General features: G+C 44.7%; 1 protein-coding gene across 3 annotated transcripts; it reads left to right on the forward strand.

Annotated features, from left to right (window-relative positions):
* Nucleotides 1-732: 732 nt before the first annotated feature.
* On the forward strand, nucleotides 733-24,986 carry LOC119434350 (protein lifeguard 1). 3 transcript variants are annotated; one of them, XM_049659456.1, is made up of 13 exons: nucleotides 1,731-1,868; nucleotides 4,664-4,786; nucleotides 4,867-4,931; nucleotides 5,068-5,171; nucleotides 6,866-6,930; nucleotides 7,031-7,084; nucleotides 7,219-7,269; nucleotides 7,348-7,387; nucleotides 8,464-8,501; nucleotides 9,476-9,563; nucleotides 12,443-12,532; nucleotides 14,290-14,337; nucleotides 23,047-24,986. In XM_049659456.1, exons 4-13 carry the CDS (start codon nucleotides 5,070-5,072, stop codon nucleotides 23,188-23,190), a joined length of 720 nt encoding a protein of 239 aa, XP_049515413.1. In that variant the 5' UTR covers nucleotides 1,731-1,868; nucleotides 4,664-4,786; nucleotides 4,867-4,931; nucleotides 5,068-5,069; the 3' UTR covers nucleotides 23,191-24,986. The 3 variants fall into 3 exon arrangements, with proteins under 3 accessions (XP_037557446.1, XP_049515413.1, XP_049515414.1); XM_037701518.2 differs by lacking the exons at nucleotides 4,664-4,786; nucleotides 4,867-4,931 and adding an exon at nucleotides 733-1,006 and having other exon boundaries at nucleotides 1,548-1,868; XM_049659457.1 differs by having other exon boundaries at nucleotides 4,664-4,931.
* The last annotated feature ends 1,002 nt before the right edge of the window (nucleotides 24,987-25,988 follow it).

Here is a 25,988-nt window from a genome sequence, read left to right on the forward strand (position 1 = left end):
GGCTTATCATCCACCGCTCACGGCCGGCTGATCCCGTTGATAACGTGAGCGGACCGTCGCTCTGACCATCACTCATAACAAATACCAAGCGCGAAAAGCGTGAAAATGCATTAGCATCGGAAAGGCATCGCTACAAAATACCGGCCCAGGTTGCAGTTGGAGTTCTGCCCTACACGCGCGAAAATGCTACGCACATGAACTTTTTGAAAAAACAATTAAGTGCGGAAACCACCGACGACGATTGACAAGTAATGTAGCGAGCAAGCAAGCGAACAAATGAACGAGCGAGCAACATCAGACCGCCACCTCCCTCCTCCATCGCATTCCCCTCATTCCCGCCCCTCCCCGCAACCCGCAACTGTCGCGCGCGAATTCACGCGCCAGCCACGTAAACCCGCCAACGAAAAACGGGCAAAAAATTCAAAGTAAGCTCTTTAAAATCGTCTAATCGGTTCAAGTGTTGGATATGATTAATAAAAACATTTCCTTTAACGATGTAGTTCTGATTTCACTTCTCTTCATATTTACAGCGTTAGCTTCGTTCTGAGGGTAAGAGCGTCATAAGTTTTTTTTTTTCCTTCCTCCATGCCAACAAGCCAGCAAACTGTGTGTTCTGAACAGCAGAGTCCAAACGGCACCGCTTTGCAAAGGTCCGAGCCGGTTTGAGTACGGTGGCTAGAAGTAGTTTGAGTGTTGGCATTTCTAAATACGGTGGTTTTATTGCTGGCAACTCTGTACGTGCACTGCTGATCGACCGCGCGCGCCTTTCGCCACTGCAACCCTCGACGCTGCAGTCGCGCACGAGCCGACGTTGGCACGAGCTAACGCAAGCGTCTGAGAAAGTAGCCGCTTGTATTGCTTGTGTGTTGCTATCGCTTGCGAAATAGCGAAGAGGACACAGAGCGCGGGAGCCGCCATTGCCGATCATCAAAACGGAACTGTTTACGCCCGTGTGGGATTCATTTCATGCTTCCGTCGTACTGGCGAACACCTGCGTAAATTAAGAGTGAGTAGGCTTGGTTCTGGGGCTCGCAACTTTCCCTCTGTCGCTCAGGGCAACGCGTAACATGTCTATCAGAGTGATTGACAGGCCTTGTACAAATAACCTTGTTATTTATGTCGCGTCTTAAGGCATATGTGCCATTGCACGGGAACGAAAGTACTACGTGCAGTCGAGCCGGAGTATTTGACGAGCTATTCTGGTAGCCGTATATGCTAGATTCAAAATAACCTAAAAGTATACGAAATTTAAATGTTATACTTATCGGGATCGGGCCTCGAAAGAGTGATCGGTATCTGACCTTCTGCCTCATATCACCCTTTACCCCAGCCTACTTCAATACAAAACTACGGAACTCCAATGTTAAAATAGCGTTCAGTTTCGCTGTAGTGTCAGGTATAGTTTCGATATTAGGTGTGTGCATGTGCACGGCGCTTTCATTTCAAAGCGTTCTGTTTCTTTGTTAGGACGATTGTGAGCTACATTTCCACGAACGCGACTTCGGTTGGACATTATTGTAAATCTGCCTTACCCCACTTTGTTGCAGACACCATGTCTGGCTCTCAACAGCCGCCGCTGTTTCTTCAACCTAATGCAATCCCGCTTCCCCATGCACCCATTATGCAACCAGCAAATCCGAGTGCTCCTTCCGGCCCATCGTACCCAGTGAATCCTGGATTTATGCCAACGCCTGTGCCACAACCCGGAATTCAAAATGCTGGATATATGCCAATGCCTCCACCGCAACCTGGAACTCGGCCACAGCAACAGCAACCCTACATTGGATTTGCTCCACATGATCAGTTTCCAACTTCACCGCCTCCATATCCAGGGCCAGGACAAGCATACTTTGGGAAGCCATCATCAGGTATGTTTTCAGCATAAGCACCATATATTCCAAGTGAGGCACCAACTCCAGGGCATCTGTCGTGCATTGTGTCAAGGGAAGCTAAACTGATTGAAGCCACAGTTGAAGCAATCATAGTTGAATGGGTCATTACCAATAGCTTTGTTGTAGTACACTGACTGTATGTAACCATTAAAGGCGGGAGTGGTTACAAAGTAGTGACCCGAGGATCATGCTGCTGTGCTCACTCGGCACCTGGGAAACAATTCATGATATGCCCAAAAGCCCAATCACCATAGGAATTTACGGCAAGAAATGTCAAGTTACTGATAGTGAACAACCTGGCAAAAATAGTCTTAAATCCAGTACAAGTCGCTTATTGAATATAAACGCACACGCAACAAATGTGTTGCTCGCACTGCCAACTCAATAGCCATGATTGAACGTGCAGAGTATTCCGACGCGTTTGAGTTGTCGTCCGTGCATTGAAAAGCGAAAGTAGGGGTAAATATTACGAATTGCCCTCTGTTTTTCTCCACTGTCATGTAAATGCTTGCTGCTGAATTGATTCGATGTACGTCATATGTCACGTGACTGACTTGTCCGCGATTGGCATCCATTGTGTGAATCCAACTTTACCCGCAGACCTATGTAACAACTGTAGCACAGATGCATAAAGCAAAACTCGCATTAGCTACATAAAATCAAATGGGTTTTGAAAAGTAATGATACACATTATCATATTACATTTGGTAATCTTTGCCTTATCAATAATAAAAATGTGCTTTTAGTATTCAAACAAGTTCTGCTATTTGCTGGTGTCACAGCCTGGATTTGTCTCTTATGGTACCGTATAGACTCGTGTAAGGGCCGCACCCCCAACTTGGCAGCCCAAAATTTGTTTTAAAATTTTTCCGACGGAGAAGCAAGCGCATTTGGTGCCCCGATGCTGCGCATGCATTGGCAAATTTTCATGCGCTGCGTACTTCCACGAACCTCTACTAGATGGCGAGAGCTGCACGTTGACCTCTGCTCTGATGCAATTGTACAGAGGGGTCCACTGTTAAAGGGAACACTGGAGCGCGTGGCATCTGCTGGACGCCACCACCGGCTGGCGGCTGCAACAAGTTTTGCGCAGGCGCAGTGAGCACTGTGGGTGGTGCTCTTTTGTCGTTTGCTACCGTCTGCTGCCGCGCTTCGGATAGTAGCGAAGCAAGCCGATGACGCCTTTCTAATGTTGGCCGGTGAGTGCATGGTCACACACTGATAGCCAGCCGTTGCAAAGATGAAAGAGAATGAGTCGAGGGAAAATATTTACACGCAAGTATTTTCGCCATTTCAACTTACAAGACAAACATATTTTTCTTTTTACGGACGTCTCTTGGTGGCACAGCTATATAAGAGAATACATCTCCGTGTGTAGTGTCCATGTCATTTTACTACTGCATAATGGAGTTGCTGCAGTGCGTAGGCTGCACAAAGAATCCACAAGCGCCTTTAACGAGCATACTAATTTATAAAGAGCAATCAGACGAGTTATTGTTAAATCATTGGAATCGACATGCGCAGTAAAAATTTTTTGAAGCGGGCAAATATTTATGCGATGAGCCGGCGAAGAAAAGACGGCACGGTCGCTGTTGCTGATGTTTAGGGCATTTATCTGATTATACATCAATTCAGTCACTTTGCTTTCAGCTGGGAGGAATGCGGCGGCGTTCAAATACAAATTACAATTAGCTATGACCGCTGGATACACGATAACAGATTCCACAAAACACTGCTTCAATTTATACACAACACAGGCCTCACAGCACACATATAATACACATACATATAAAGAATTATGCCTTAACGGCAAGTCTTTATCGCAATAAAAAAAAAAAAAAACTACAAATTACGCAAGCTGCTTGCTTCGCGACGATCCGAAGCACAGCAGAGCAGACGACGAAAGAGCACCGCCCACAGCGCTCACTGCGCCTGCGCGACACTAGTTGCGGCCATCGACCGGCGGTGGCGCAGAGCAGACACCACGCGCTCCGGTGTTCCCTTTAATAGTGGACCCCTCTGTACATCTGGGGATCCAGGGTCTGCACAAGTCGCCGGCTGCGCCGCAGCCATTTTGACCCAAAGGGTCGGTCCTGTGTAATGGCAGAGCCTCATAAAAATTGTGAAAAAGAAGTGCAGCACATACAAGAGTCTTTATGGTACATTCAACTAGTCACTTTGAAGCAATCTGGCAGCACGCTTTACATTCGCCAAGTCAAAAGCTATCACTACGAGCTGGTTTGTCTGGTTAATTTAGTGCTCCGCACACCAGCTCTGAGTGCTCAAAGGCACTTTCGCCTCCGAGCTCAGAGCGCGACCTAGATAAGACAGAATTCTGGTTGTGTCACTCCTCCGATGCTGAACGTTTTGCACGGGCAGACTCTGTCTAGCTCCAATATCAAGAGGGCTCCCCATTGCTGTAAACCGAGTCAGAGAGTAGTAAGAACCAGCCAAATGTTTCGTTACCATATTTAGTCCATTCTCGATTGTAATGCGCAGACAATTTTTCACAGCCAGAAATGGAAAATGCAAGGTCCTCGATTGTAATGCGCACCAATTTTCATATTTCAAGAAAGGCTAAATGTAAAATCCCCAATTTTTCCCTCACCAAATTTTCATAGTACGGAAAAAAGAAAATTTATTGCATCCAAGCGACTAGTGGACTGGCCATCACTCATCGGCCTCATTATCACTATCAATTGCCCAGAGGATGTGATCTTTGGTTCCATCCATGGGACTTGAGATTCCATATTTCTTAAAACTCTTTGCAGACCATGGCAGACAGTATTCGAGATTGGCGGGTGGCGTATGGTCACCACTTATTGCAGTTTTGGATTAATACTGGATTCTACCACCCGTGTGTCATATTTCACTGAATTTTTCTGGAAAAGAAGGTGTGCGTATAGTGTGTATCAATATGAAAAACTATGCCTAATTTGCATTACAGGCAATTCAATTTCTTTGTTTCTTGCAGTGAAATGAAAATACACCACGTCATACTTTCTTGAAAATGAGGGCTACTCAACTAAGCACACATCAGCAAGTGGTGTCCCAACTCCCATTTCTGCAGTATTCATTGCTTCAATGTAGATTGTGTGTTAGCCTTTCTTATTGGCAACCTCTGTTCCGCGTTAGCCCTATTGTGCAGTTTGTTCCTTTGCACGTGTTGTTTCAGAGATGAGTACACCTGTTGCCACTATGGAAAGAGACACCACACCAACGCTTGAATCCTGGAATGGCTTCTCTAACAAAGAGATCAGGCGTGTCTTTATTCGAAAGGTAGGTGCTGGAGGCTTCACTTATTCTATCTCGGTTTTGAGCTCAAGTTTCTTGTCGCGTTTTTTGTCCAATGTGTGTAGCAATATTCAAAAGGAATGGCCATATTCAAAAGGAATGGCCATGTGTTTCCCCGATTGTTTCCAAAGCGAAGCTTTTTTGGCACTACCCTCGGGTTTTCTTCATTGGTGTGCCATCCAGGATATACAGGGTGTTTCATTTTAGCTGCACCAAATTTTTAAAAATTGCCTGTGGCAGATAGCACAATTATAATCCTTGATCTAAACTACTCGATGAGGCGGCCATTGCTTCCACAAGAAATCAAAAAGCCTAATTGAATAATTAACATAATTACTATAATTAACATTTAAATTATTTTACGGCACATCTTTCAATCTACGAATTATAGCCGCTGAGTTCGCAAGTTGTATCTACTTGGAACGAAGTCTCAGGACTGAACCAGTTTCAAGATATTAATTCTCAAGGTGGGGTCCGACGAAGTGCATGGGCGTTCCAGTTAACTTTTTTTGAGGAAAACGCTGTTTTATGCATTAAAGCCCAAAAGTAACTGGAACACCAATGCATTTCGTCGGAGACTTTGAAAATTAATATCTCGAAACTGGTTGAAAAAGCGACGTGATGGAGATGGCTGTCGCGTTTGCTCGTCGCCTACAAGTCGTACCACATGCGAGCGACGACTTAGAGCGACGTCTCCCCGGTGTTGCCGGTATGAGGACAGCAAATATGCACCGAAACTGGCGTGACGCGTGCTTTATTAACTTAAGTTGATGTGTTTTACTGTAAAGAGCAGCATAAATATTTCTAAAGGTCTTGCACTAGGTCGTTATCGTTGCACATTCCGTGTGACAATCAGTAGTACTCGACTGATGTACACCGGCTTCGTGCTACTGGCTAGTCGCTCGTAGCACTTCCATGCGACGAGCAACGATTTCTAGATTTACAGAACTGAGCGATCGAGCAACAAGAACGATCGATCTGTTCGCGCGACGGCCCGTTTCGTCACTCGTTGCCGTCGCGCACAAAATCGCTTTCACGCGATTTGGGCTTAAAGCATGCAGACCTACATATAGATTAGTGCATGATAATAAAGGCTTCTCATTTACTTAAATTTATAATACCCCCAGCACAGCAGCTCGATTCTTTACCCACCAGGGCACAGGTGCATGTTTAAAAAGAATTACATTCTTACTAGCTTTCTGCATGTAAGGTGGCACTTTGAGATGCTTGGCACGTGAGTTTCCTGACATTGCAACAATTTAATTATAAAAGGGAGAGTGCGTGCTCTGCTAGCCAACAATGAAAGTTTTTTTTATGCCTGAAAAAGCAACCCCTGTAGCCACACTGTCATTCGTTCGCAACCGTATTTGCTGAACCCCCAGGTCTACAATATCAGTGGGACAAAACTGGCTGCAGTTTGGAGGCCATGTTTATTTACGTTTTCTTTGTGATGTCCAAAGGTTTAGGTACTGCGGTCAGTGGTGGCACTGTGTCATGTTTTTGCAAGGTCGACCGCTGCGGCTGATGATGGTTGCAAAAATTGTCGGAATCCGCTGTGCATCTCTTATCGTGATGCGCGGCTCGTGAAATTGTTGCTTACAGCAGTTCCCACACTGCATGGGATCTGCATGATTTTTTATACCTAGTTATAAGAAAAAAATCTCTGTGCTTGTTTTCAGGTCTATGCTATCCTCATGGTCCAGCTCGCCATCACATTTGGTTTCGTGGCTTTGTTCATATATGAGTAAGCACCAGCGTCTGTTCTCTTTACATCTTGGTGTCTCGGATTTCAACACAACTTGCAAAAAATCTAATTCTTTCACATTTCTCTTTTATCCTTGCAGGCCACATGTGAAATTATTCGTACAGCAGAATTTCGGAGCTTACATTGCTGCCTAGTAAGTTCTGGGTCTTATGTTGTCTTATGTGAAAGTTCATGTAAAGCATTGATACCTAGTGTACCAGTGACCAGCTGATAATGCTGGTGCTTGTAGTTTATTTTAATGTATTTCTTTGTATCATTTCACTTCAGTGTCTCGTTTATTGTCATCTACATAGCTCTGGTCTGCTGTGAAAGTCTGAGGTAAGCCTCCTTGTTTGGTAGTGCAGTTCATAACGTTTACGGGCAGTGTAGTGACATCTGTGTATTTTAATTTTTCAGGCGAACGTACCCTACAAATATGATCCTGCTGTTTGTCTTTGTGAGTGCCTTCAGCAATTTAATGTGGTCCATAAGTTGTTTATGCATGCATGCTTGCATTTGTGAGTCGGTGCAGTTACTTTTGAAACAGTGATATTTCCAGGAATTTTTTTTACTTGTTCAAAGACTCGCAGAACACTTTACAAGCATCAAAATTTAGCTGCCAGTCAGAGAAGCACCAGAGCTTTTTGAGATCTCATTTACCTGTGTTGCCTCAGGCACCTTGGCCTATTAAACATTAAACATTTAAAGCAATACCATTTCTCGAAAACATGGCTATAGGTAGGAGTGTCCTGATAGCAAATAGCTGCTACAGATCTTTGGTTAGATACCTTCAATGAACTTTATGATGTTGAATTTGTTTGCCAAAAAATTTGACTACAGCACTGCTCAACTCTTTTCTTACCATGCTGTCGAAAATAGTTGGTCACTTTTCGACACACTGCCAACCATTTACTTTAGCACTGACCACAAGAAACACCATCCAGTATATAGATTCAGTACTACAGTTTCATTTTTGGGCTCAATTTTTAGTTTCAGAGCACAGCTGCTTCAAATTCTGCTGCTAGCTAGAATTTCCTTCGGAATTCTATTCTCACAATAATGTGCTATAACCTGTTACAATGCATCAAACTAATAATGCACATTTTACAAGCTGTACTCATTGTGGAACAACATTGTCAGGCTAGTTAAGCATAATAATTACTGCCGTTAGAGTGCTCATGTGGTGTACTTCAGCATGTGTGTTCTATTTTTTGTGCTTTAATGACTAGTAGTTCATATGTAGTAATCTGGAAAAGTTATTGGTTACATTGCATAGACGAACTCATCCAAATTGCGGAAGTGTTAGTTGAATTCACTCTCAATGGGTGAAGCCAACGTGCACCTAAGCAAAAATACTTACGCAAGCGCTATATGTGCTTGCGAAAAATTACTCAACCACTTTGCCTGGTTTTACTATAAATTTTTTTAATTGCTGCTAGGACTTTTCCTTCTGTATTTTGCCGCTATTTCTGTAGTTATAGCAATGTAGTCCAATCACTTTAATCATCACTGATGACAACACTTTTCTTGCAGACACTGGTGATGTCCTATATGGTTGGCGTGATATCGAGGTACGAACTTGGAAAGCTGTTAATCTGTGTGATTGTATTTGGTAAGAATGGCTGCAAATAAGTAGATGCAGTGTAGGATTTATGGGCTAAGATAATTAGCATCATAATTGCAGGATACTGCAGCACATCCTTTGTTGTGGCCCTTACTACTTTGACTGTCAATGACATTCATATTTGGGACCTTCACTTTGGTCACTTCGCTATTACAGGGGCATAGTGTGTGTAGTTAGGTAGTTTACAAAGTGTAACTGGTTGCATTTTGCATTGCACTGTACAATCGTTTTGTTTATGTGCAAATGGCCAAGCCACTGCCTGTAGCATGGATCTGAAGTGTTGATGCTAATCTCGCACAGGCACACTATTCTAACCAGTAAAGTCATTAAGAGTAGGTCTAAAGCATCAAGTGCTTTTTAGCAAAGGCATTTGTAACATGTATATGCCATAAGCAGCCACACTCAGCAATGTCACAGCCACATCTTTTTCTTTGGTGTGCTGCATTAGCACTCAGTGCCTTCATCATTACTTTTGTATATCATACGTATTTCTAGCTTGTTTGTGCACTAAGGTGCAGTGATGTTGCAGCTCATTTGGCTAATGGGCTGATTTTGGAAACAAGTGGCTCCAAATTTGAAATTAGCTTTGTGCAAACTGTGTGAGTGCATGTGAGAGAGTGAGAGTGCATGCGGTTACTAAGGCCAGTAGAAATAATCTGGTATTAGGTTAGTTGTGCTGATCTGTGGCAGTTTAAATGCACATTGGCAGGCAAGTTACATAACCTCTTATGTTATAATAAAGATTTCAAAAAAAGCCCTACAACCAATGCCACCTCGCTAGCAGATCCGCAAATAGTCTTTTTTTTTCTCTCCCCCTTTCTTTCTTCCCTGAGTACAGCATCGCAGTCATTGCACTGAAAATATGAAAAGCACCCTATGCCAGGAAGCTTTGTGTTCACGCTAAAGCTTGTTTCTTTCCAGTTTCCACGATACTGACACTGTGCTCATGGCTGCCGGAATCTGTGCAGCTTGTTGCCTGGCTGTCTCTGTCTTCTCCTGCCATACAAAGGCAGGTTGCATTTTCTTTGCTGTAAATGCGGAAACACCCGTGTACTTAGATTTCGGTACACGTTAAAAAACCTCAGTAGGTCAAAATTTTCAGAGTCCCCCACTACAGCGTGCCTCATAATCAGATCGTGGTTTTGGCACGTAAAACCCCATAATTAAATTAATTCATTAATTTTCATTGCTGTGCCAGCTTCTGACCGCAGACCAGCACGTGTCGTATAGTATTGCGAGTTATGCCCATTGCATTTAAGACAAGTCAGTCAAAGTGATGTTCCCTGAACCATGAACCCTAAATCCAAACCCTATATCTAACCTGAAATGACAGCATGTTAAAACAAGTAGAACTACTCTAACCAGACTATGAGCCAATTAACGTAATAGCTTGCATATGCAAACAGGGATGGTGTTCTGTAAAAGGGTGCGACATTAGGCTAGTTGGTTCATCTTAGGTGTGAGACAGAGCAAAAACGTGGATTGGGACAAGGTGATCTGCTTCTGTTATTTCAGTGCCACATTAAAGCTCTGCTGTGTAAAAAAAACTTTTCAAGTAAGCTTTCACAGGTGTATGAATAGAAGCAACAATAAATCGTGGCAGGATACTCCCAACTTGTGGCTAGTTCACTTTGCCGCTGGAACCAGTAAATCGGACTCTGTTGGGACCATTTGGAACTGCAACTAATTTCAACTTGAAATGTGTTTCATAAACCATTTACCCTATTTTCCGGTCTGTAAGTCGCATCTTTGTATAAGACGCACCCCCCTCAAAATGGCAGTTTTTCCGGGAAAAAAAAAACGTATACAAGTCGCATCGGTGTATAAGACGCACCTGTTCATTCGGTAAGCGACTAAAAAAAAATAGCGGTGACGTTTAACTCCGTGAAAGTGGGTCACGCGCAAGCATATGGGTGCCATATATTTGCTATGTAATTGCAATAGCAATGGTACAGACACTCCAGGTGTATTTCTGCCGTTGTGGTTGCCGTGATGTTCTGTATAAAGCCCAACAGTGATAACATTGTCACCGCTACTGTCTGTGCGATTGAAAGCGTGCGACGGTGAGCCAAATCGCGCACAAGGGAGGAAAGCGGGAAGGCAGCACGTGAGGGAGGGGAGGTGGCTTATACTCTGGTAGCAACTGCGTAGTTTGCGCAGCGGCGCGCGCTGTATCTTGACAGCGATCTTCAGATGGGACGCCTTTGGGGTCGGTCAACTCGCGGTCGGCCTGCCGCCGCTTGCGTTGCTGCTCCGTCCTTCTCGCATGGCGCCCGGCAACTCGATAACGAGAAAAACCCACTACCTCGATAGTGCGCACAGAACCCGTAGCAATTAAGTCAACCAGCGCACTTTGCGTGGCCATAACATCGAATCCGATTTTGGCGGCAGTTTTTCCGGAAACAAAAGGTACAAAGGTACCTAAGACGCACCGACAAAAAATTTAGAAGAAAACCGCGTCTTATACACCGGAAAATGCGGTAGACTGTTGCCAATTTAAACACTACCACAAAATTCCAGGCAAGCGCCCCCACCTGTGCAAAATCCCCCCCCCCCCCCCTCTAACTTCACTGCTAATTTCAAATTTCCGCGCCGTTCCGGGAAAGCGCCCCTCCCCCGCTCTGCGCCCAGTCAACACTGGCCTGCCACATCCAATCTACGAAAATAATGGCAAATTCGGTGAATCGTATCGGCTGCACCGGTTTGCCCCGATACGCCGTTTCATCCAATCATAGTTGCACTCGGCGCCCCGCACCGCCGGCCGATGGCGAGATCTGCCTGTCCCACAGTACAGAGGATGTCCCTGCAGCACAGCGACGTGACCTCTCGGCGACAGAGGAGTGGTTGCGGCGACAATCTGGCGTTGCTGGCAGCTTCACCACTCCTGATCACTCGCCATCGATATCATCGCTAGGCCTTTTCTGGTTCACTTCGAATCTTTAGTAGACGGCGCTTCAAAATGAACCGCCGATGCTCCCAAGCAGCAATGTTTTGTTACCGTTGTTGCCGCTTTACCTTCTCCTCGCAATAATTTCACACGATGAAGAAAACATGCTGATATTTGCGGCACTGCCAGCTGCAATGCGAGCATGGTTGAGCCGCGGTTTGCTGTTCGCCGTCAGTAGCTATCCACTGCAGTTGAGCTTGACTTGAATCGGAACTCTTATTAACACTAAACGTTTGACCGTGGACATGGTTTTTAATAAAGTGAACATTACGCGTCGCTTTACTCTAGTGGACATCGTTTTGATTGGAAGAGAAGCTGCATAACTAATGTTTGTGTCGCCGGTTGCGGCGACGATGCACTATTTCTGCAGTTCTTTCAATGAATTTCAGAGTGATAAACAGCAATAGCAAATCTTTGGCTTAATAAGGTTCATGTTAAATTAAATTTTAATTCCATTCCCAATGCGCTTTTTTCTTTTTTTTTTTCTGGCAGGATAATTTTGTCGTCGCCTTCTTGAATGTTGGTGCCATTCCAGGATAGCGCTCCCTTAACTTTGCCGGTAGTTTCGACTTGCTTGAGGGGGGGCGCTTGCTCAGAATTATACGGTAGTTGAAAATTTTCACTTAGGCTGCTTTTAGAAGTTTCATAGGTTATCTCACGTAAGGGTTTAAGGTTGGCAGCCTAGTTATTGTTACCAGCTGAAGTCACCTTTCAATAGTTTGCCGTTAGGCTAGTTCGCACGTGGTATTTAGAACAAAAACTGTGCAGACATTGATGAGACAAGGAAGAGAGATGGGCACAGTGTTCTATCTGTGTCTTGTCCCCATTAGTCCGTGCCATTTTTATTTGCAATTTTAATTCTTGTAAAAATGGCAGCATTTCTGTTGTGCTGCCACAGCTGATGCTCTCATTTATTATTTCGTTTTGCTCTCTCTCCTCAGTTTGACTTCACCAGCTGTGCTGGCTTCCTGTTCATTGCTGTTTGGGCGCTGTTTCTCTTTGGCATCCTCACAATCTTCACCTACAACCGGGTAGGTGACAGTGCATGCACATTACACGTTATGCCTGTTGTACTTATGAAAGAAATTTTGCTAGCATATGTTGTAGCTACGGGAAACATTGAAATAGGCAAGGCTGGTGTGTTACCCCTTTTGGTAAGCTTGACCCCCCCCCCCCCTTCCTAAATATACCTTGTGAACAGAGAAAGCTGTAAATGAAGGCTAAATTTGCCCCTCCTAATTGCCCTCCTGCTCAAATGACAGGAATGTTGTCATTGCTGCAACAGTGCAGATTTTACTATGTTGAGTAGCTTCCTATCTTCCATACGTAAGGCCTGGAAAAAACATTCCGGATTGAATATTCCTTTATTTTCATGCGCAGTGTAAACCAAATTCAAGTAGTCTGCAAGCTACTAGCATCCACTAGAGTTCTTGCAGAAGTTTATGGCATAAAAGTTTTTGATGGAATTTTGTAGCTGGCCAACTCTTTCACACAACTAAAGATGATATATTCGCTGTTGGAAGTGTAATCCAGCTAAATGTGTGTTATATATGTGTGCATGGACAGCAGCAGGCTCACTACATTTATGTCTAGAAACTAGCGGTGTGCGAATATCGAATAGTAGATTTCGAATCGAACATCAATTCCAATCAAGAAAAAAAGGCTAATATCTAATCAAATATCAGAAAACTTATCACAAAGTGTAATGCTTACAAATTTTTGGCAAGAGAAAGCAGTGCTGCACATGTTTGGGAGGACCCTGACATTACGTAACAAAAATTTTGCCAGCTGTCAGTAACATAGGTACCTAGGAATCAAGATGTGTATCATGCTCTACTCTTATTCAGATGGAACACCAAGTTAGTATTCTAGCACAGATAACAACTACGCTTGTATATGAAGATCTGGAAAATATTTCTTATTGGTAGAATGTCTGTTAAATAGAATCAGATGCTTTCTTTCCCTCTGAAGCTGAACAGATAGCAAAGCCATTCTAAATACCAATGGGGCTTTCAGTTTAATAGTTGGCCATCCTGTACTTAAAGGCAATCTTCTATTGCTCAGAAAGTTTTGCTTTCCAGTTTTATTACAGGAAATAGGAGTTTTTTTTTTTTTTTTTCGTCATCTTTATGGCAAGTGGTTTCTGTAAGTTATTGTCAGCTCGTTAAAGCCAATCCGCGCAATGGACAAAAGGGGGGGAAAAGCGGTCTGGTCGACCTGGTCGGAGCTTGTACCGATAGAGATTGCACACCATGGGAACGTTGCGCTCGTAAAGGCACCGACCACGGCCCAGTCATTCATGGAACATAAGGAATATTCGAAAAACCGAACATTCGAGTAATCAAATACTGGATATTATATTCGCGAATCGAATTATTTGACCGTTCTCTGTTCTATTCGAAATCGAATATTCGCACACCCCTACTAGAAACTGAACACATTAATTTAAGTACACACTTACAACCTTGTCCAATATGAAAGGGAACACCTCATCTGTGTTCGAACCCGAATTCCTGCAAATGTGCAAGTCAGAACCTCACTCGCTGCTGTTAGTTATGTTGTTCTCCTATTGAAGTATCCTGCTCATGGAACTTTTCCTCATTACAAGACACTGAAAATTACCAGCTCTTGAACACTAATTCGGTGTTCCCGTTCATATTGGATGACCCTGTACACACTAATCATTTATCTCTTTGAAAGCTTTGTAGAGAAAGACGTTTCAAGTGAACTCAAAAGACAATTAGAATGGAATGGTAAAGGCATACAAAATGTTCTTGTTCTGTTCCAGATTATGAACACGGTGTATTCTGTTCTTGGGGCGGTCCTCTTCATGGCTGTGAGTACTATTCTGAACATGTGCGTCACATTTAGGCACTGAAGCAGGCATATTGTAAAAGGCCGAGCAGTGTTCCAGGCCTGTTCACAAAACCTTGCCTTGAACAATTGCTGCCATCTCCAGAAACAAACATTTCTCCTCTATATAGCGGCACACCAAATTTCAAATTGTTTAGCCCCTTAACTATCGTGACAAATATAGAAAAAAAACTTTTAAAAGATTGGAATTTTCTTTAGAGCTGCATATTTTGCGCCATTTTTTTCTAAATGATATGATACCAGGAATGCTTATTGTATCTTTACTGGTCTTGTTGAAGAACTATAGCACATGTCATTGTGTATTACTTATTTGTCAAAATTACAAGAGACTTCACATATGCAAATGTAGAAAAATTGTGGACAGCTTGTGACAAGTTAACTCGTGCATTGGCATCAGAGGATGCAGTTGTGATGACGAGTTACGTCATCATTTGCAGTTAAGGGGTTAACAAAATGTCTTATTGCCATAGCAACTACATGGACACTCCAGGCACATTTATGCCGTCGCCGTGAGGTTCCATATAAAGTCTACAGGTGATCAAATTATCGCCGCGCCCCGTATACTCCATGTGCAAGTCAAAGCATGCGAGGGCGAGCCGGCGATCGCGGCTCAATCTCGTGCACACAAGGGCGAGAAGTGGAAAGGAAGTGCGCCGTCTTCCAGTCGCGCGCAACGCTCTAGAGGGGGGGGTTTTAATCCGTGCCAACCAAGCGCCCACCGGGCCGCAAGGCTCTGGGGGGTGGGTAGGGAAGGGGGAGGGCGCTTCCGCCCAGGCAGCTGTATCTTGAAAGACATCTGTGGCGGGGGTAGGGTCCTTGCTCCCTGCGCTGTGTGTTCACAGCTTAGTTCGCATTGATGTGAGCGACGGGACGAAGGTCAATTCACTAGCTGCTGCTGCTGCACTTACTACAGCGTTTTGACAGCGAGTTTCCGCAGTCATCAAGATGCGTTCATGTTTGCTTGTGTGCGCATGACACCGTTCTTGTTAATTTAATTAGTATGCCTATGTTTCGAAGTTTATACGACCGATAAAACTACTATCCTTATTTGTATAGCTGTCCACTAGTTTGCTATAGCAATCGATGCTTTGCCTTTTTGGTGAAACTGATACTTTGTTCATTTATCATTCTTTTTTTCTCTATCGTAAATTATTTCACCCAGGAGCACTTCCAAGTCAAATAGCTAAGGAGCATTTGACAATTTCTGCATTCAATCTTGCAAGCTTAGATTAACTGAGACATTATTGATAACCAAATGGTTTTGCGTTAGGTTTCTGGATGAGTAAATTCAGCTGCACCTGGCTTTGCATTTGCCACCTGTGATGCCAATATTGTCGATCTTGGATATATCAAACCCAGACAAATATACTTATTGTCCATATTTCACGGCAATCCTGTGGGCGCCGCTGATCGCGTGGTGACGCATCCATTGCTTGTGTCAGCTGCCTCCGTTGCCTTTGTGTTTACAATGGATGTCATGATACCGATGCGGCTCAGGAAACGTATGTTTCAGTGGATATTATAGACAGTGACTAGGTGGATGACACAAAGGTTTGACCATAGCTTCAGAGGACATGTAAGCACTTTCGGAGCTTATTACGCCTTGTCCAAACGGCGCGAGCAGCATATGCAGTGCTGGTGGGACTAGAAATTTATTCGAAGCTGTCGAAACTTTCCACTTATGAATTAAATCAGGATCAGTGTGTCTCTCATCGTTCTTTATTTGGCAAACACTTTGAAGCAGCGGCTTGTCATGTTCCTGACTCAGCGCCGTTCCTTGGTGCAGTCACTATCAGATTATTTTCTGCCTAATCGCTCGCGAGTGTGCTCAGTTGCGATAGATGTTTTCTTACTGCGCACAAACTTGGAACGTAGGTGTTCTGTACTTTGTAATAGCTTGTAGCAAAGACGTATTATCGCTAGTTACTCGCTTGCTCTGTGGACCGGCACGAAAGGTTCAGCTTTGAACATTTGTGTGCTGTTGGTGTAGTCGCCATCACCCATGTTTCGGCGTATTGATTCTAGATTGCGCCCATTCACTTATTCTTGATATGTTGGCGATAGAGTCAGCATAAGTTTGCTTGTGAGTTGGGGTGGATGTGTATAGATAATGATGCAAGAAACTTACTACAGTAGAACCCCGCTGTTACGTTCCCGGGTGCTGCGTTTTCCCGGCTGTTACGTCGTTTTCGGCCGGTCCCGGCACAGCTCCCATAGAACCCAATGCATTGGTAACCCCGCTGTTACGTCGCAACTGTGGGACCGTTCCCGCATCATACGTTGCGAACTGCCACACCGAGCCGGCCCGAGCGGCCATTTTGACTTTTCATGTCGCTTGGCTTGGTTGCTTGACGATGGCATTGGCCGCCCAAAGTGCTGGGGGCGACATTTATTACGTATTTTCGGTTTCCACCAGCAAAAGTATGGCCTTTGATATCCGCTTTTGCTATCTAAAGATGATGTCTATGACGCGTTGCGGCCCTAAAATTGGTTTTGGCTCATAGATGTTCCGTATAAAGTCCAAGGGCGATAACGCCGTCGCCGCGCGCCGTATGCTTTCTTTCGCGCGCGAGACGCAGTCGTCGGCTCCCCTCGCACGCTTTCACTCGCACATACAGCATACGGCGCCGCGCTTTCACTCGCACATACAGCATACGTCGCCGCGCGCCGTATGCTGTATGTGCGAGTGAAAGCGTGCGAGGGAAGCCGCGCGGCCGTATGCTGAATGTGCGAGTGAAAGCGTGCGAGGGGAGCCGACGACCGCGTCTCGCGCGCGAAAGAAAAGCAGGGAGGAAGTGCGCCTCCTTCCGTTGCGCTCGAGGCACCAGCGAGGGAGCGAGGGAGGGGGGGGGGGTAGCGGGCAGCGTTGTGCTCCGGCATCATACCGCGCGGCGGCGCGCGCGCGGTCCCGCGGGCCGTATCTTGAAAGCGATCTGCGTGGGGGCAGATTCTACGCAGTGTAGGTGCGTCCGCGGCTCGTGGCTTTGTGCGTGCTGCGTGTTCTCGGCGCTCAGTTTGGGTTGAAGCGATAGACAACAGCACGAAGGTCACTTCGCTCGCTTCTGCAGCGGCGCTTAACTGCGCGTGTCCGCGCTCATCGAGTGTGATGTGTTCATGTTTGCCTGTGGGCGCTGACACCATGTTTGTTAATTAGTTAATAACCGAATGTTTACAAGTTTATACAGACGATAAAACTACTATTCTTACTTTGTATAGCTCATCGCAATCGATACTTCGGCTGTCGGGCGAAACTACTTTTTGTCGCACGTAAGAATTAAAATAATATTGTGTGCAGTTCAACACTACTCCCATTTCTCAATTTTTCCTGTTTCCTGGCTCTTGCGTTTCCCGGCTCTTACGTTTTTTGTTTTTTTTTTTTACGGTCCCGTGAAAAACGTAACAGCGGGGTTCTACTTATGCCAGAAAGCGGCGCTGCTCCCTTTGTCATTGTGTAACGAGCGGTACACACTCTTGCCGAGATTGACATCCTTTCTTTGGAGGTTAGCGATACAACGCTGACAGATGAGCGAATTTTTTTTTTATCTTCAAGATAAGCTGTCCATCTTGAAGGGCCAGAAACACAGGCAGTCCTTATGTAGCAGCAGTCCATGGACTTGGTCACACAGATTCATTCCATTCCTAAGCCAGTCACTATTTTTGCAGCCAACTACTGCACACGTCTTCCCTTTACCGCTCCTCATTTTGCAACATGAATAGAGCACAGTACGTTAGCAAACACCCAGTTGCATTTCCGACAGCTGATCGCACAGTAGCAGGGCAGAAGCAGCGATGGTTTCGTATTCGTGCGTTTTCGCTGAGGTAACATGCGTCATCTCCTTCCTCGAGCACAAATTACTCCACAAACAGTGTCTATATTGAAAAGTCGTAACATCCTCTTGTAAAGCGCATGCAAAAGTATACCACTGTACCATGCGTGTATCAAACTCGCATTCACCGTCAAATTCAATATAATGAACACTGCCGCACCCTTGCAAGTGCACTCTTCTTAACAGGTGTGCTATCACTTCTTGCACCGTTGAAAATATACAGTGCCTACGAAATGGCACTGTTTTGGCAGATGCTGTCAAACAAGACATCAACTCTGAAAGGCAATACATGCCATGCGGGAAAAATGGGCAAGGTGTTTGTCCAAGTTTTGCTCGCTGCAAATATGAATGACTCGTGCAAACTGCAATCGTTTGTTATTGGCATGAGTAGATTGCCACTCTGCTTCAAGAATGTGAAAGGCTTCCTGGGGCAATGTACGTTCTACAAGAAAGCTTGGATGACATGTTATCTTTCCACTATGTGCATTGGATGCCAATTGAAGATGGCTAGACCGCCTGGTTTGTTTTCTTGTAGACCAAGGGTTTCCACAAATGGCATTTTAGGGTTCTGCGAGCAACCAAAGTGAATCCGACACAACCCCCACTTTAATAGATTTTTACATTACGTTTTGGATTAAATGAAATCACCACATGTGACGTCACATCCACAATTTGCAGAAAGACTATCATGGAAGCAGCATGTAAGACTCTTATCGCTGTGCAATTCGAAGGCCCACATTTCACGCTGAACACATTTCATTCGCGCTCGCAGGGGTACACATTTGTGGGGATGGACTCGGTTGTTCTGCAAGCATAAAGCCACTTTCAAATCTAAGAGCATCTGGCTGGTTGACTCGTTGTCGTACGACGATCAGGCGTTTAAATTATGTTTTGTAATGGACACGCAGCCAAATACTTTCACGCTCAATTCGCAGTACAAGTCCAATAATGGCGGCACACCGTATTCTACACAGGCTGGTTTGCTTCCACGTTGCATTGGTTTCTATTTTATCCTGAACAAACTGTGAAACAAGGACGCCGTGGTATTGCAGCCGGGTGATGTGGGCTGTTAGGGTTAGCATTGCAACAGTATATCAAAGACCATTCAGCAGCGCAAGTTATTTGTGAGATTCGTGTACAAAAAGAAGTTGCAGTTTCGCACGAAAGGCGAAGCATTTATGGTGATAGCAAATTATTAGACAGCTGTATGCAGTGAGGTTAATAGATTTGTCAGCTGTATAAACAGCTGTAACCATTCGCTTACTAACTAAATTAATAAGCACGGTATCATGCGTGCACAGGCAAACACGAACACGTCTCACTCGATGGCCACAGACACTACCTGTCGGAACTCTGGTGTGGTGAAGAGCAGCAACAGTGGCGTGCGAGTTCCCCTTCGTGCTGCCTCTCGCTTCAATGCGAACTAGGCATGCTAGAACACAGCGCATACAAAACCATCAGCTATCTTAGGTTAGCTAGCCTTCAAACCCACCAAAGATTACCTGCAAGATAGGATGCGCGCGGCCGTGCTCAGCCACGCCATGCGCAGCCATGGCCGGAGTAGACATGGAGATGCACATTACCCTTCCCCGCCTGCTTCCTAGCGCGTGCACATCTCCTGCATCCCACTTGCACGCGTGAAAGGGCGGTGTGCACCCTCCCCACATTCTACCATTGCGCACGCGAGAAGGTACCGCCACACAAGCCACCATCTTTCTCGGCTCACATTTGCATGTTTTCGCTCACACCTGCAGCACGCAGCGCGTGGCCGCGATCTTATCGAACTTGGATTTTATACGGAGCCTCACGGCGATGCCAACGACGACGGCGTAAATTAACCTGCAGTGTCCATATAATTGCTATCGCAATAAAATAATCTTTTATGCTATCAACACAGCCTTGGATAAACAAATTGATAAATTCCCGCTTTTCATGATCTCAGGGAACTGTCTAAGACATGCAGAGTTTTTAAATAAGCTTCAGATAGCCGTATAGGCCATATTTTAGATTTTGAATTTTTGATAAATCTAACTACAGTATAGACCACTCGTAACTTAACCGCTTATAGTGCAGGACCGGATATAGTACGGTCTTATAGTGCAGGACCGGATATATATAGCACTCCATGTATACACGTATCACTTATAGTGCAGTTGCGGGAAACTAAATACCGGTTATAGTGCGGCTGCCTGGGAGTACGGAAGTCAGCGGAGACGGCGAATGCTCCCCTCAAACGGGCGCCCCAAGGAGTGCTCGAGGAAGAAAGAGAGACGAAGTGGAGGAGAAGGGCACGTGGTGCGAACGAACAGCCAGTGAGGCTGAAACCAGAATCTTGAATGCGAGTCGTGAAATGTCACGGTCCGCATAGCAAGCGAGGGCCACGAAACTGCCAACGCCGGCCAACGCTCGCTTCACGATAACGGCAGTAAACGAGACTTCAGGGAGCAGGCAGCGCCGGCATGGCACAGCGAAGGGCGCATGCGGAGACCGTGGAATGTGAGGGAGGAGGGCAGCGGGGAAGCAGATTTCGCCTCGGCAACTCCTCCGCTTCAGTGGCTCCCCTCGCCCTCCCTCGTAGCTTCGACTGTCACCGTGCGCGCCCGCCGCCGCTCCAGACGGCCCGGCACCAGCTCCCCGAAGTTTCATTTTCTGCCGTTATCGGGAAGCGGGCGTTTGCCAGCGTGGGAAGTTTTGTTAGCCGGCCTGGGTCAGTGCCGCTGCTTCCCTCTGCGCCGTAGCCGCAGCATGCAAGGTCAACACGTGACTAGAAAGTAGAGGAAGCGTAAAGGAGAAAGAAGGGTTCACTGCTATTTTCTATGTGTGGCTACGGTAGCGTGGCTGAGACGTCGGCACGTACGCGCATGTTCCGGCGCAATGCAGAATCGGCGACGTTGCGATTTGAGAGAGGGTGAAATTTCCGCCGTGTTTTTTTTTTTTTTTTTTTTTCGCGCGCGACATTGAGGGGTCTCTCCTAAGCTTTTACTCTATGGCGATGCCGGAGCAATGCCGGTCGGAGGCGCCGCCACGTGATTTAGTTCGAATTAACGGGATTCGACTGTAAATTGAATGCAAACGTTCTAGCCGCATTCCTCGACTGTCACATATGCGTGGCGGCTCGGTGCACATGTTTTGCATATGTGCGGGCCTTGAAAATTGTTGCTTTGGTTATAGTGCGGTACCACTTATAGTGCGGATATTCGCGACTCCGGCGACTTACGTTATAAGCGGTCTACACTGTATTTCACGATCCCTTTCGCGGTTGATATATCCAGGATTGACTGTACAACTAAATGTATATAAATTAGATTGTCGGGTATTACGTGCCAAAACTACAATATGATTACAAGTCACGGCATAGCGAGGGACTCCAGATTAAATTTGACCACCCGGGGTTCTTTAACGTGCTCCTAAATCTATGTACATGAGCCGCACAACTAAAAAGCAGTCTTAAAAGGACCCTAAAGGCAAATACTAAGTCACGTGGACTGTTAAAATACCATTCCAGAAGCCTCGTAGTGATTGTTCTGTGCCAAGAAAAGACTTGGTTTACGAGAAAATTGTGTCTGAAGGGTCCACATACCTTCAGTGCAATTAAAATCACCCGCCCCCTAGCGAGGAGTGATGCTGCATACGCCATCACCACCCTTTAGTGCCGTCAGTAGGTAAAACGGCGCCTGACAAACAGTGCTACGGTTTTCTCTGCAAAACACAAACGCACAGAGAAACCAAGCCAAGACAGAGCATTGGATTTGCCACTGCAGCGGCTCTTGGTCAAATGGCGTGGACTGTTCGGGAATCCCGCGACATCCCATGCATGTGGCATTATCTGCTAATTGCAGTTTGTGTGAATTTCGCAAGCCAGCAAAGCCAGTGCAGCACTATGCGATAGTGAAACTACTGAAACATGAAAGCGCAGGTGGCGCAGAGTGCTCATTGACATTATCCTTGACTCATTGACGTTACCCTTGAAAAGAACGCATTAACGTCAATGAGTTCTTTTTTCTTGTAATAAAATTGAACTGGACAAGTAGGATTTTCTTTCGTCTTGTAATGCAATACAATGATCTTTCTTCTTTTTTTTTATGAGTGGTTGAGTAGTAGTGAAATAAAAATATAATGAGGAGTGCCTTCGTCATTGTAGTGCTTCAATGTCCCTGGGGGAGCCTCTAATCGTGTCCTGCATTTACCTCAATTTCTCGATTAGTAAAGCTCTGTGCTATAATATTGATGCCTTAGACGTTCTTCAGCATTAATCTATCACTTAAGCTTGACTTAATATTTGCCTATAGTGTACATTTAACTGAAAATTCTTGATTGTGTTATTTTTGTTTGTTTCACATTGAAATTGGTGAAACTAAATAAAGTTGAATCTTTATATAATGAGCATGGATGTAAGAACTTATGGGATGTAATGGAGTAAATCTAAAATGTTGACTGCTGATATCAACATTTAGCAAATATATTTAAGTAATTAGGCACAATTTTGCACTCTCGCATTTACGCACACACCCACACATGCATACACTCAAGAACATCCCCCACACATAGTGCTCAAAGTGTAAGCGCTTATTGACCTGCTGTGGTGGCGCAGCGGCTATGGTGTTGGGCTGCTGAGCACGAGGTCGCGGGATGAAATCTCGACCATGGCGGCCGCATTTCGATGGAGGTGAAATGCATAAACGCCCATGTCCCAGGCATTGGGGTCACGTTTAAGATCCCCTGGTGGTCAAAATTAAACCAGAGTCCCCCACTACAGCGTGCCTCATAATCAAATCGTGGTTTTGGCACATTGAACCCCAGTATTTATGACAAATTTGACGATTCACCCTGATGGTTGGTTGCAGTTCCTGGCCTTTGACACCCAGATGCTCATGGGTGGTCGCAAGTTGGAACTGAGCCCCGAGGAGCACATCTTTGCTGCACTGCAGCTGTACATGGACATTGTGCAAATCTTTTTGTTCCTACTCAGAATTCTGGGAAGGCGCTAAACCGCAGGGTGTAGCCATGCACATTCAGTGGCGACTTCCATGTTCTTGCAGGGCTACTTCCCTATAGTACCAAACCAACCTTGCCATTATTTGCCTAAGCTGTTATTTGGCAGGAGTCAACCTTTCACAGACATGCGTTGCAAACGCAGTTCGCCTCTCTCTAAGATGCCAAAGTGCTGGGATGTGTGGCTAAATCACTCGTGAATCAATGATTTGAGAGAGGAGGGCTGCATAAAACAAACGACACTTTGCCCATGTGACAGCAAAGAAAAGGAACACGCCATCCAAAGAAGGTAATCTGGTTTCAAAGTCGAATTTTGTAATAATAAAGGCTGGTGCTCTTCGCAAGCTTTGTTCACCTGGTGCTGTATCTAGCCAGCTGACCTCAAGAAAGAAAAACACCTTTGTTGACTCCAGCCATAAAGCTGTTACAAAGTAAAAGCTTCTCTAAGCCCTAGGCACTTTAATATAAATGGCCACAAATATGCTCTCAGGTGAGCTGCCGCAGGAAGTTTCCATACAGTACAGCAGAACAAATGTTACGTATAATGTCTGCCTTTCTTCTGTCATTCGTCCAGAGTTACCCATTGCTAAAGTAGAGTAACAAGTGGATCTGGCTGTTAGCAAAGTGGTTACGTATTGTAGTTAGCCGTAGCCTGCTCGTGTAAACTGTGATCATACATGTTTAGCTGAATTAGGCCAGCTCTTGAGTGCGACTGTATGGCTTTCACATTCTGCTTTCGCAGCTGTTATTCTGTTGCTTAGTTTGTGCAAGCACGTGTGTGCGTCTTGGATTGTAGTATAAGGAAGGGGACATTGGACATCACTGTCTCGCATTCAGTTTTGCACGTTTTTAAGTCTTACAGGTAAAATGTGTGATGCTGTTTTGTGCAATGTATTCTTTAGATGAACAAGCCGAGATGCTTTAGGTGATAAGAAACTACTCTGACTATATTTTGTAACTACTTTTTCTCGCTTTAATTTCTTTGCCCTCCATCTATCACGCCAAGTCGCCAAGAAAGGTGAAAATGATATGACATGTGAGCCATTATAAAAATGGAAGAAACGATGGTTACAAAACTCAGTCCCTGGTTAGTTATGTTTAAGATGCGCATTTAGTGCAGATAGATTGCAAATGGTATGTTGTTGTAGAGGAGTACCATGTTGGTGCAGTCATTCAATCCTAACTCATCAAACACATCGGAGTGCAATCTGCACATCACTGAATGCTGTACTTTTGTGAATATGCCTAACTGTTTAAAAAAAATTCATCCAGGTCATCACACACGCTTTATGTACCTAATTGCAGCATTCTAGACAAATGGGAAGCCACGGAAGGCCTATGTTTGTCCATATCGAGGTTGTTCATTTTTTCTCGCTAGTCTTCTAAGTGTGGTATGTACCCCCTTGTGGTGAAAAGTACTGAGGAGCCACCATTATGTTGTGCAAATTTAATTGAAAGCCACAAATGGTGCTCGATGTTCCTATTTGAGCAGTTTTGTATCTACTGTAAGTTCAACTGTCAAATGTGTTTGTGAATGTTTGTTGTCACAATGTTCATCTTCATTAGAGCTCTGTGCTGTTGTGTAAGTTTCAGTTTTAAACAATAAATTGTGAAGACCTTAATTACATTGGGTTAAAGCATTAAGATTAAGGCCAGCATGCAGGCAAGGTGGCATTAACTTCAAGGTTTTCGGTAGTTAGTAGTTGGTTTGGACAAAGTGTTGTGTATTGGTAGTGATTATGTTTATGTAATTTTTTTATGTATTACGGTAAAATAAACATGAACTGAAGAACACTGTACTATGTTTATTTCAAGCAGCTGTTTAGTTGAAATATTTTTCTGGTTGCTGTGTGCATGTGTGCAGGAGTACACACATGAACTTCATACCATAGGTGAGATCTCTGTACTGGAGACAAGCACAACATCCAGAACGCATGCATTCAATGCCAGGGCACTGCACCTGCCATAAATTGCTGCTTGAATTATCTGAAATCACATTGTATCTATTCCTCGATGTAACTAGGGCTTTATATCAATGGTGCCAGAGAGAAACTATTAAAAAAAAATATTTAGTGGGCTGGCTTTCCTACCCAGCCAGCCAAATGTATGAGAATGTGGTGTTGGCTGGCTCAACCATTACTGCCCACTTGAATTGTGCCAGGCAGTGCCTTGGCCCGAGCTCTCTTTGTGTTAGCAGCATAACTTAAGACCAGCACAGCGCCATCTTGCCTTTTTCATTGATATTTTCCTACGGGCATATGCTTAATCTGGATGTGGATCAGTAGGCAAAAACATGCATTGAAATTTAAAAAACACTACCCACGAATTTTCAAGGTAGAAGCTGACTGAAAATACATAGTGGGTCATTCCACTTTCCATTTAACCTTTCAACTGGCACTTCCCCCTTAGAAAAATGCAAGCGACACGTGTAATAACACTAAAAGGATGGTAAGCAAAACACTTCAAACTATTCGCCAGTGTCGATTTTTTCCTCTATTTTGTAAAGGCCACGAAAGTGATTATTTTTTAGCCTTCTCTCTAGCTTCTGTGAAAAGTGAAAAATATATTATCACTAAGTCGTAGTATGGTTGCCGACAGATAGTTCTACAGAGCTTGCTCTGCAAAACCAAAAAGAACTACCGTTTTGCAAAAAACTAGAAGAAAAGCACTATGTTGCTGAAATTTTTGTAGACTTGAGCATTTCATTACACAGGGCGATCATTTTAAAGTTTTACGGAACTTAAAAAAAATTATTCGAGGAGGGGGACATTACTAATGAGAAATCGAAACACAT

The sequence above is a fragment of the Dermacentor silvarum genome, unplaced genomic scaffold (assembly GCF_013339745.2).
Source record: "Dermacentor silvarum isolate Dsil-2018 unplaced genomic scaffold, BIME_Dsil_1.4 Seq1019, whole genome shotgun sequence".
NCBI classification, from domain to species: domain Eukaryota; kingdom Metazoa; phylum Arthropoda; class Arachnida; order Ixodida; family Ixodidae; genus Dermacentor; species Dermacentor silvarum.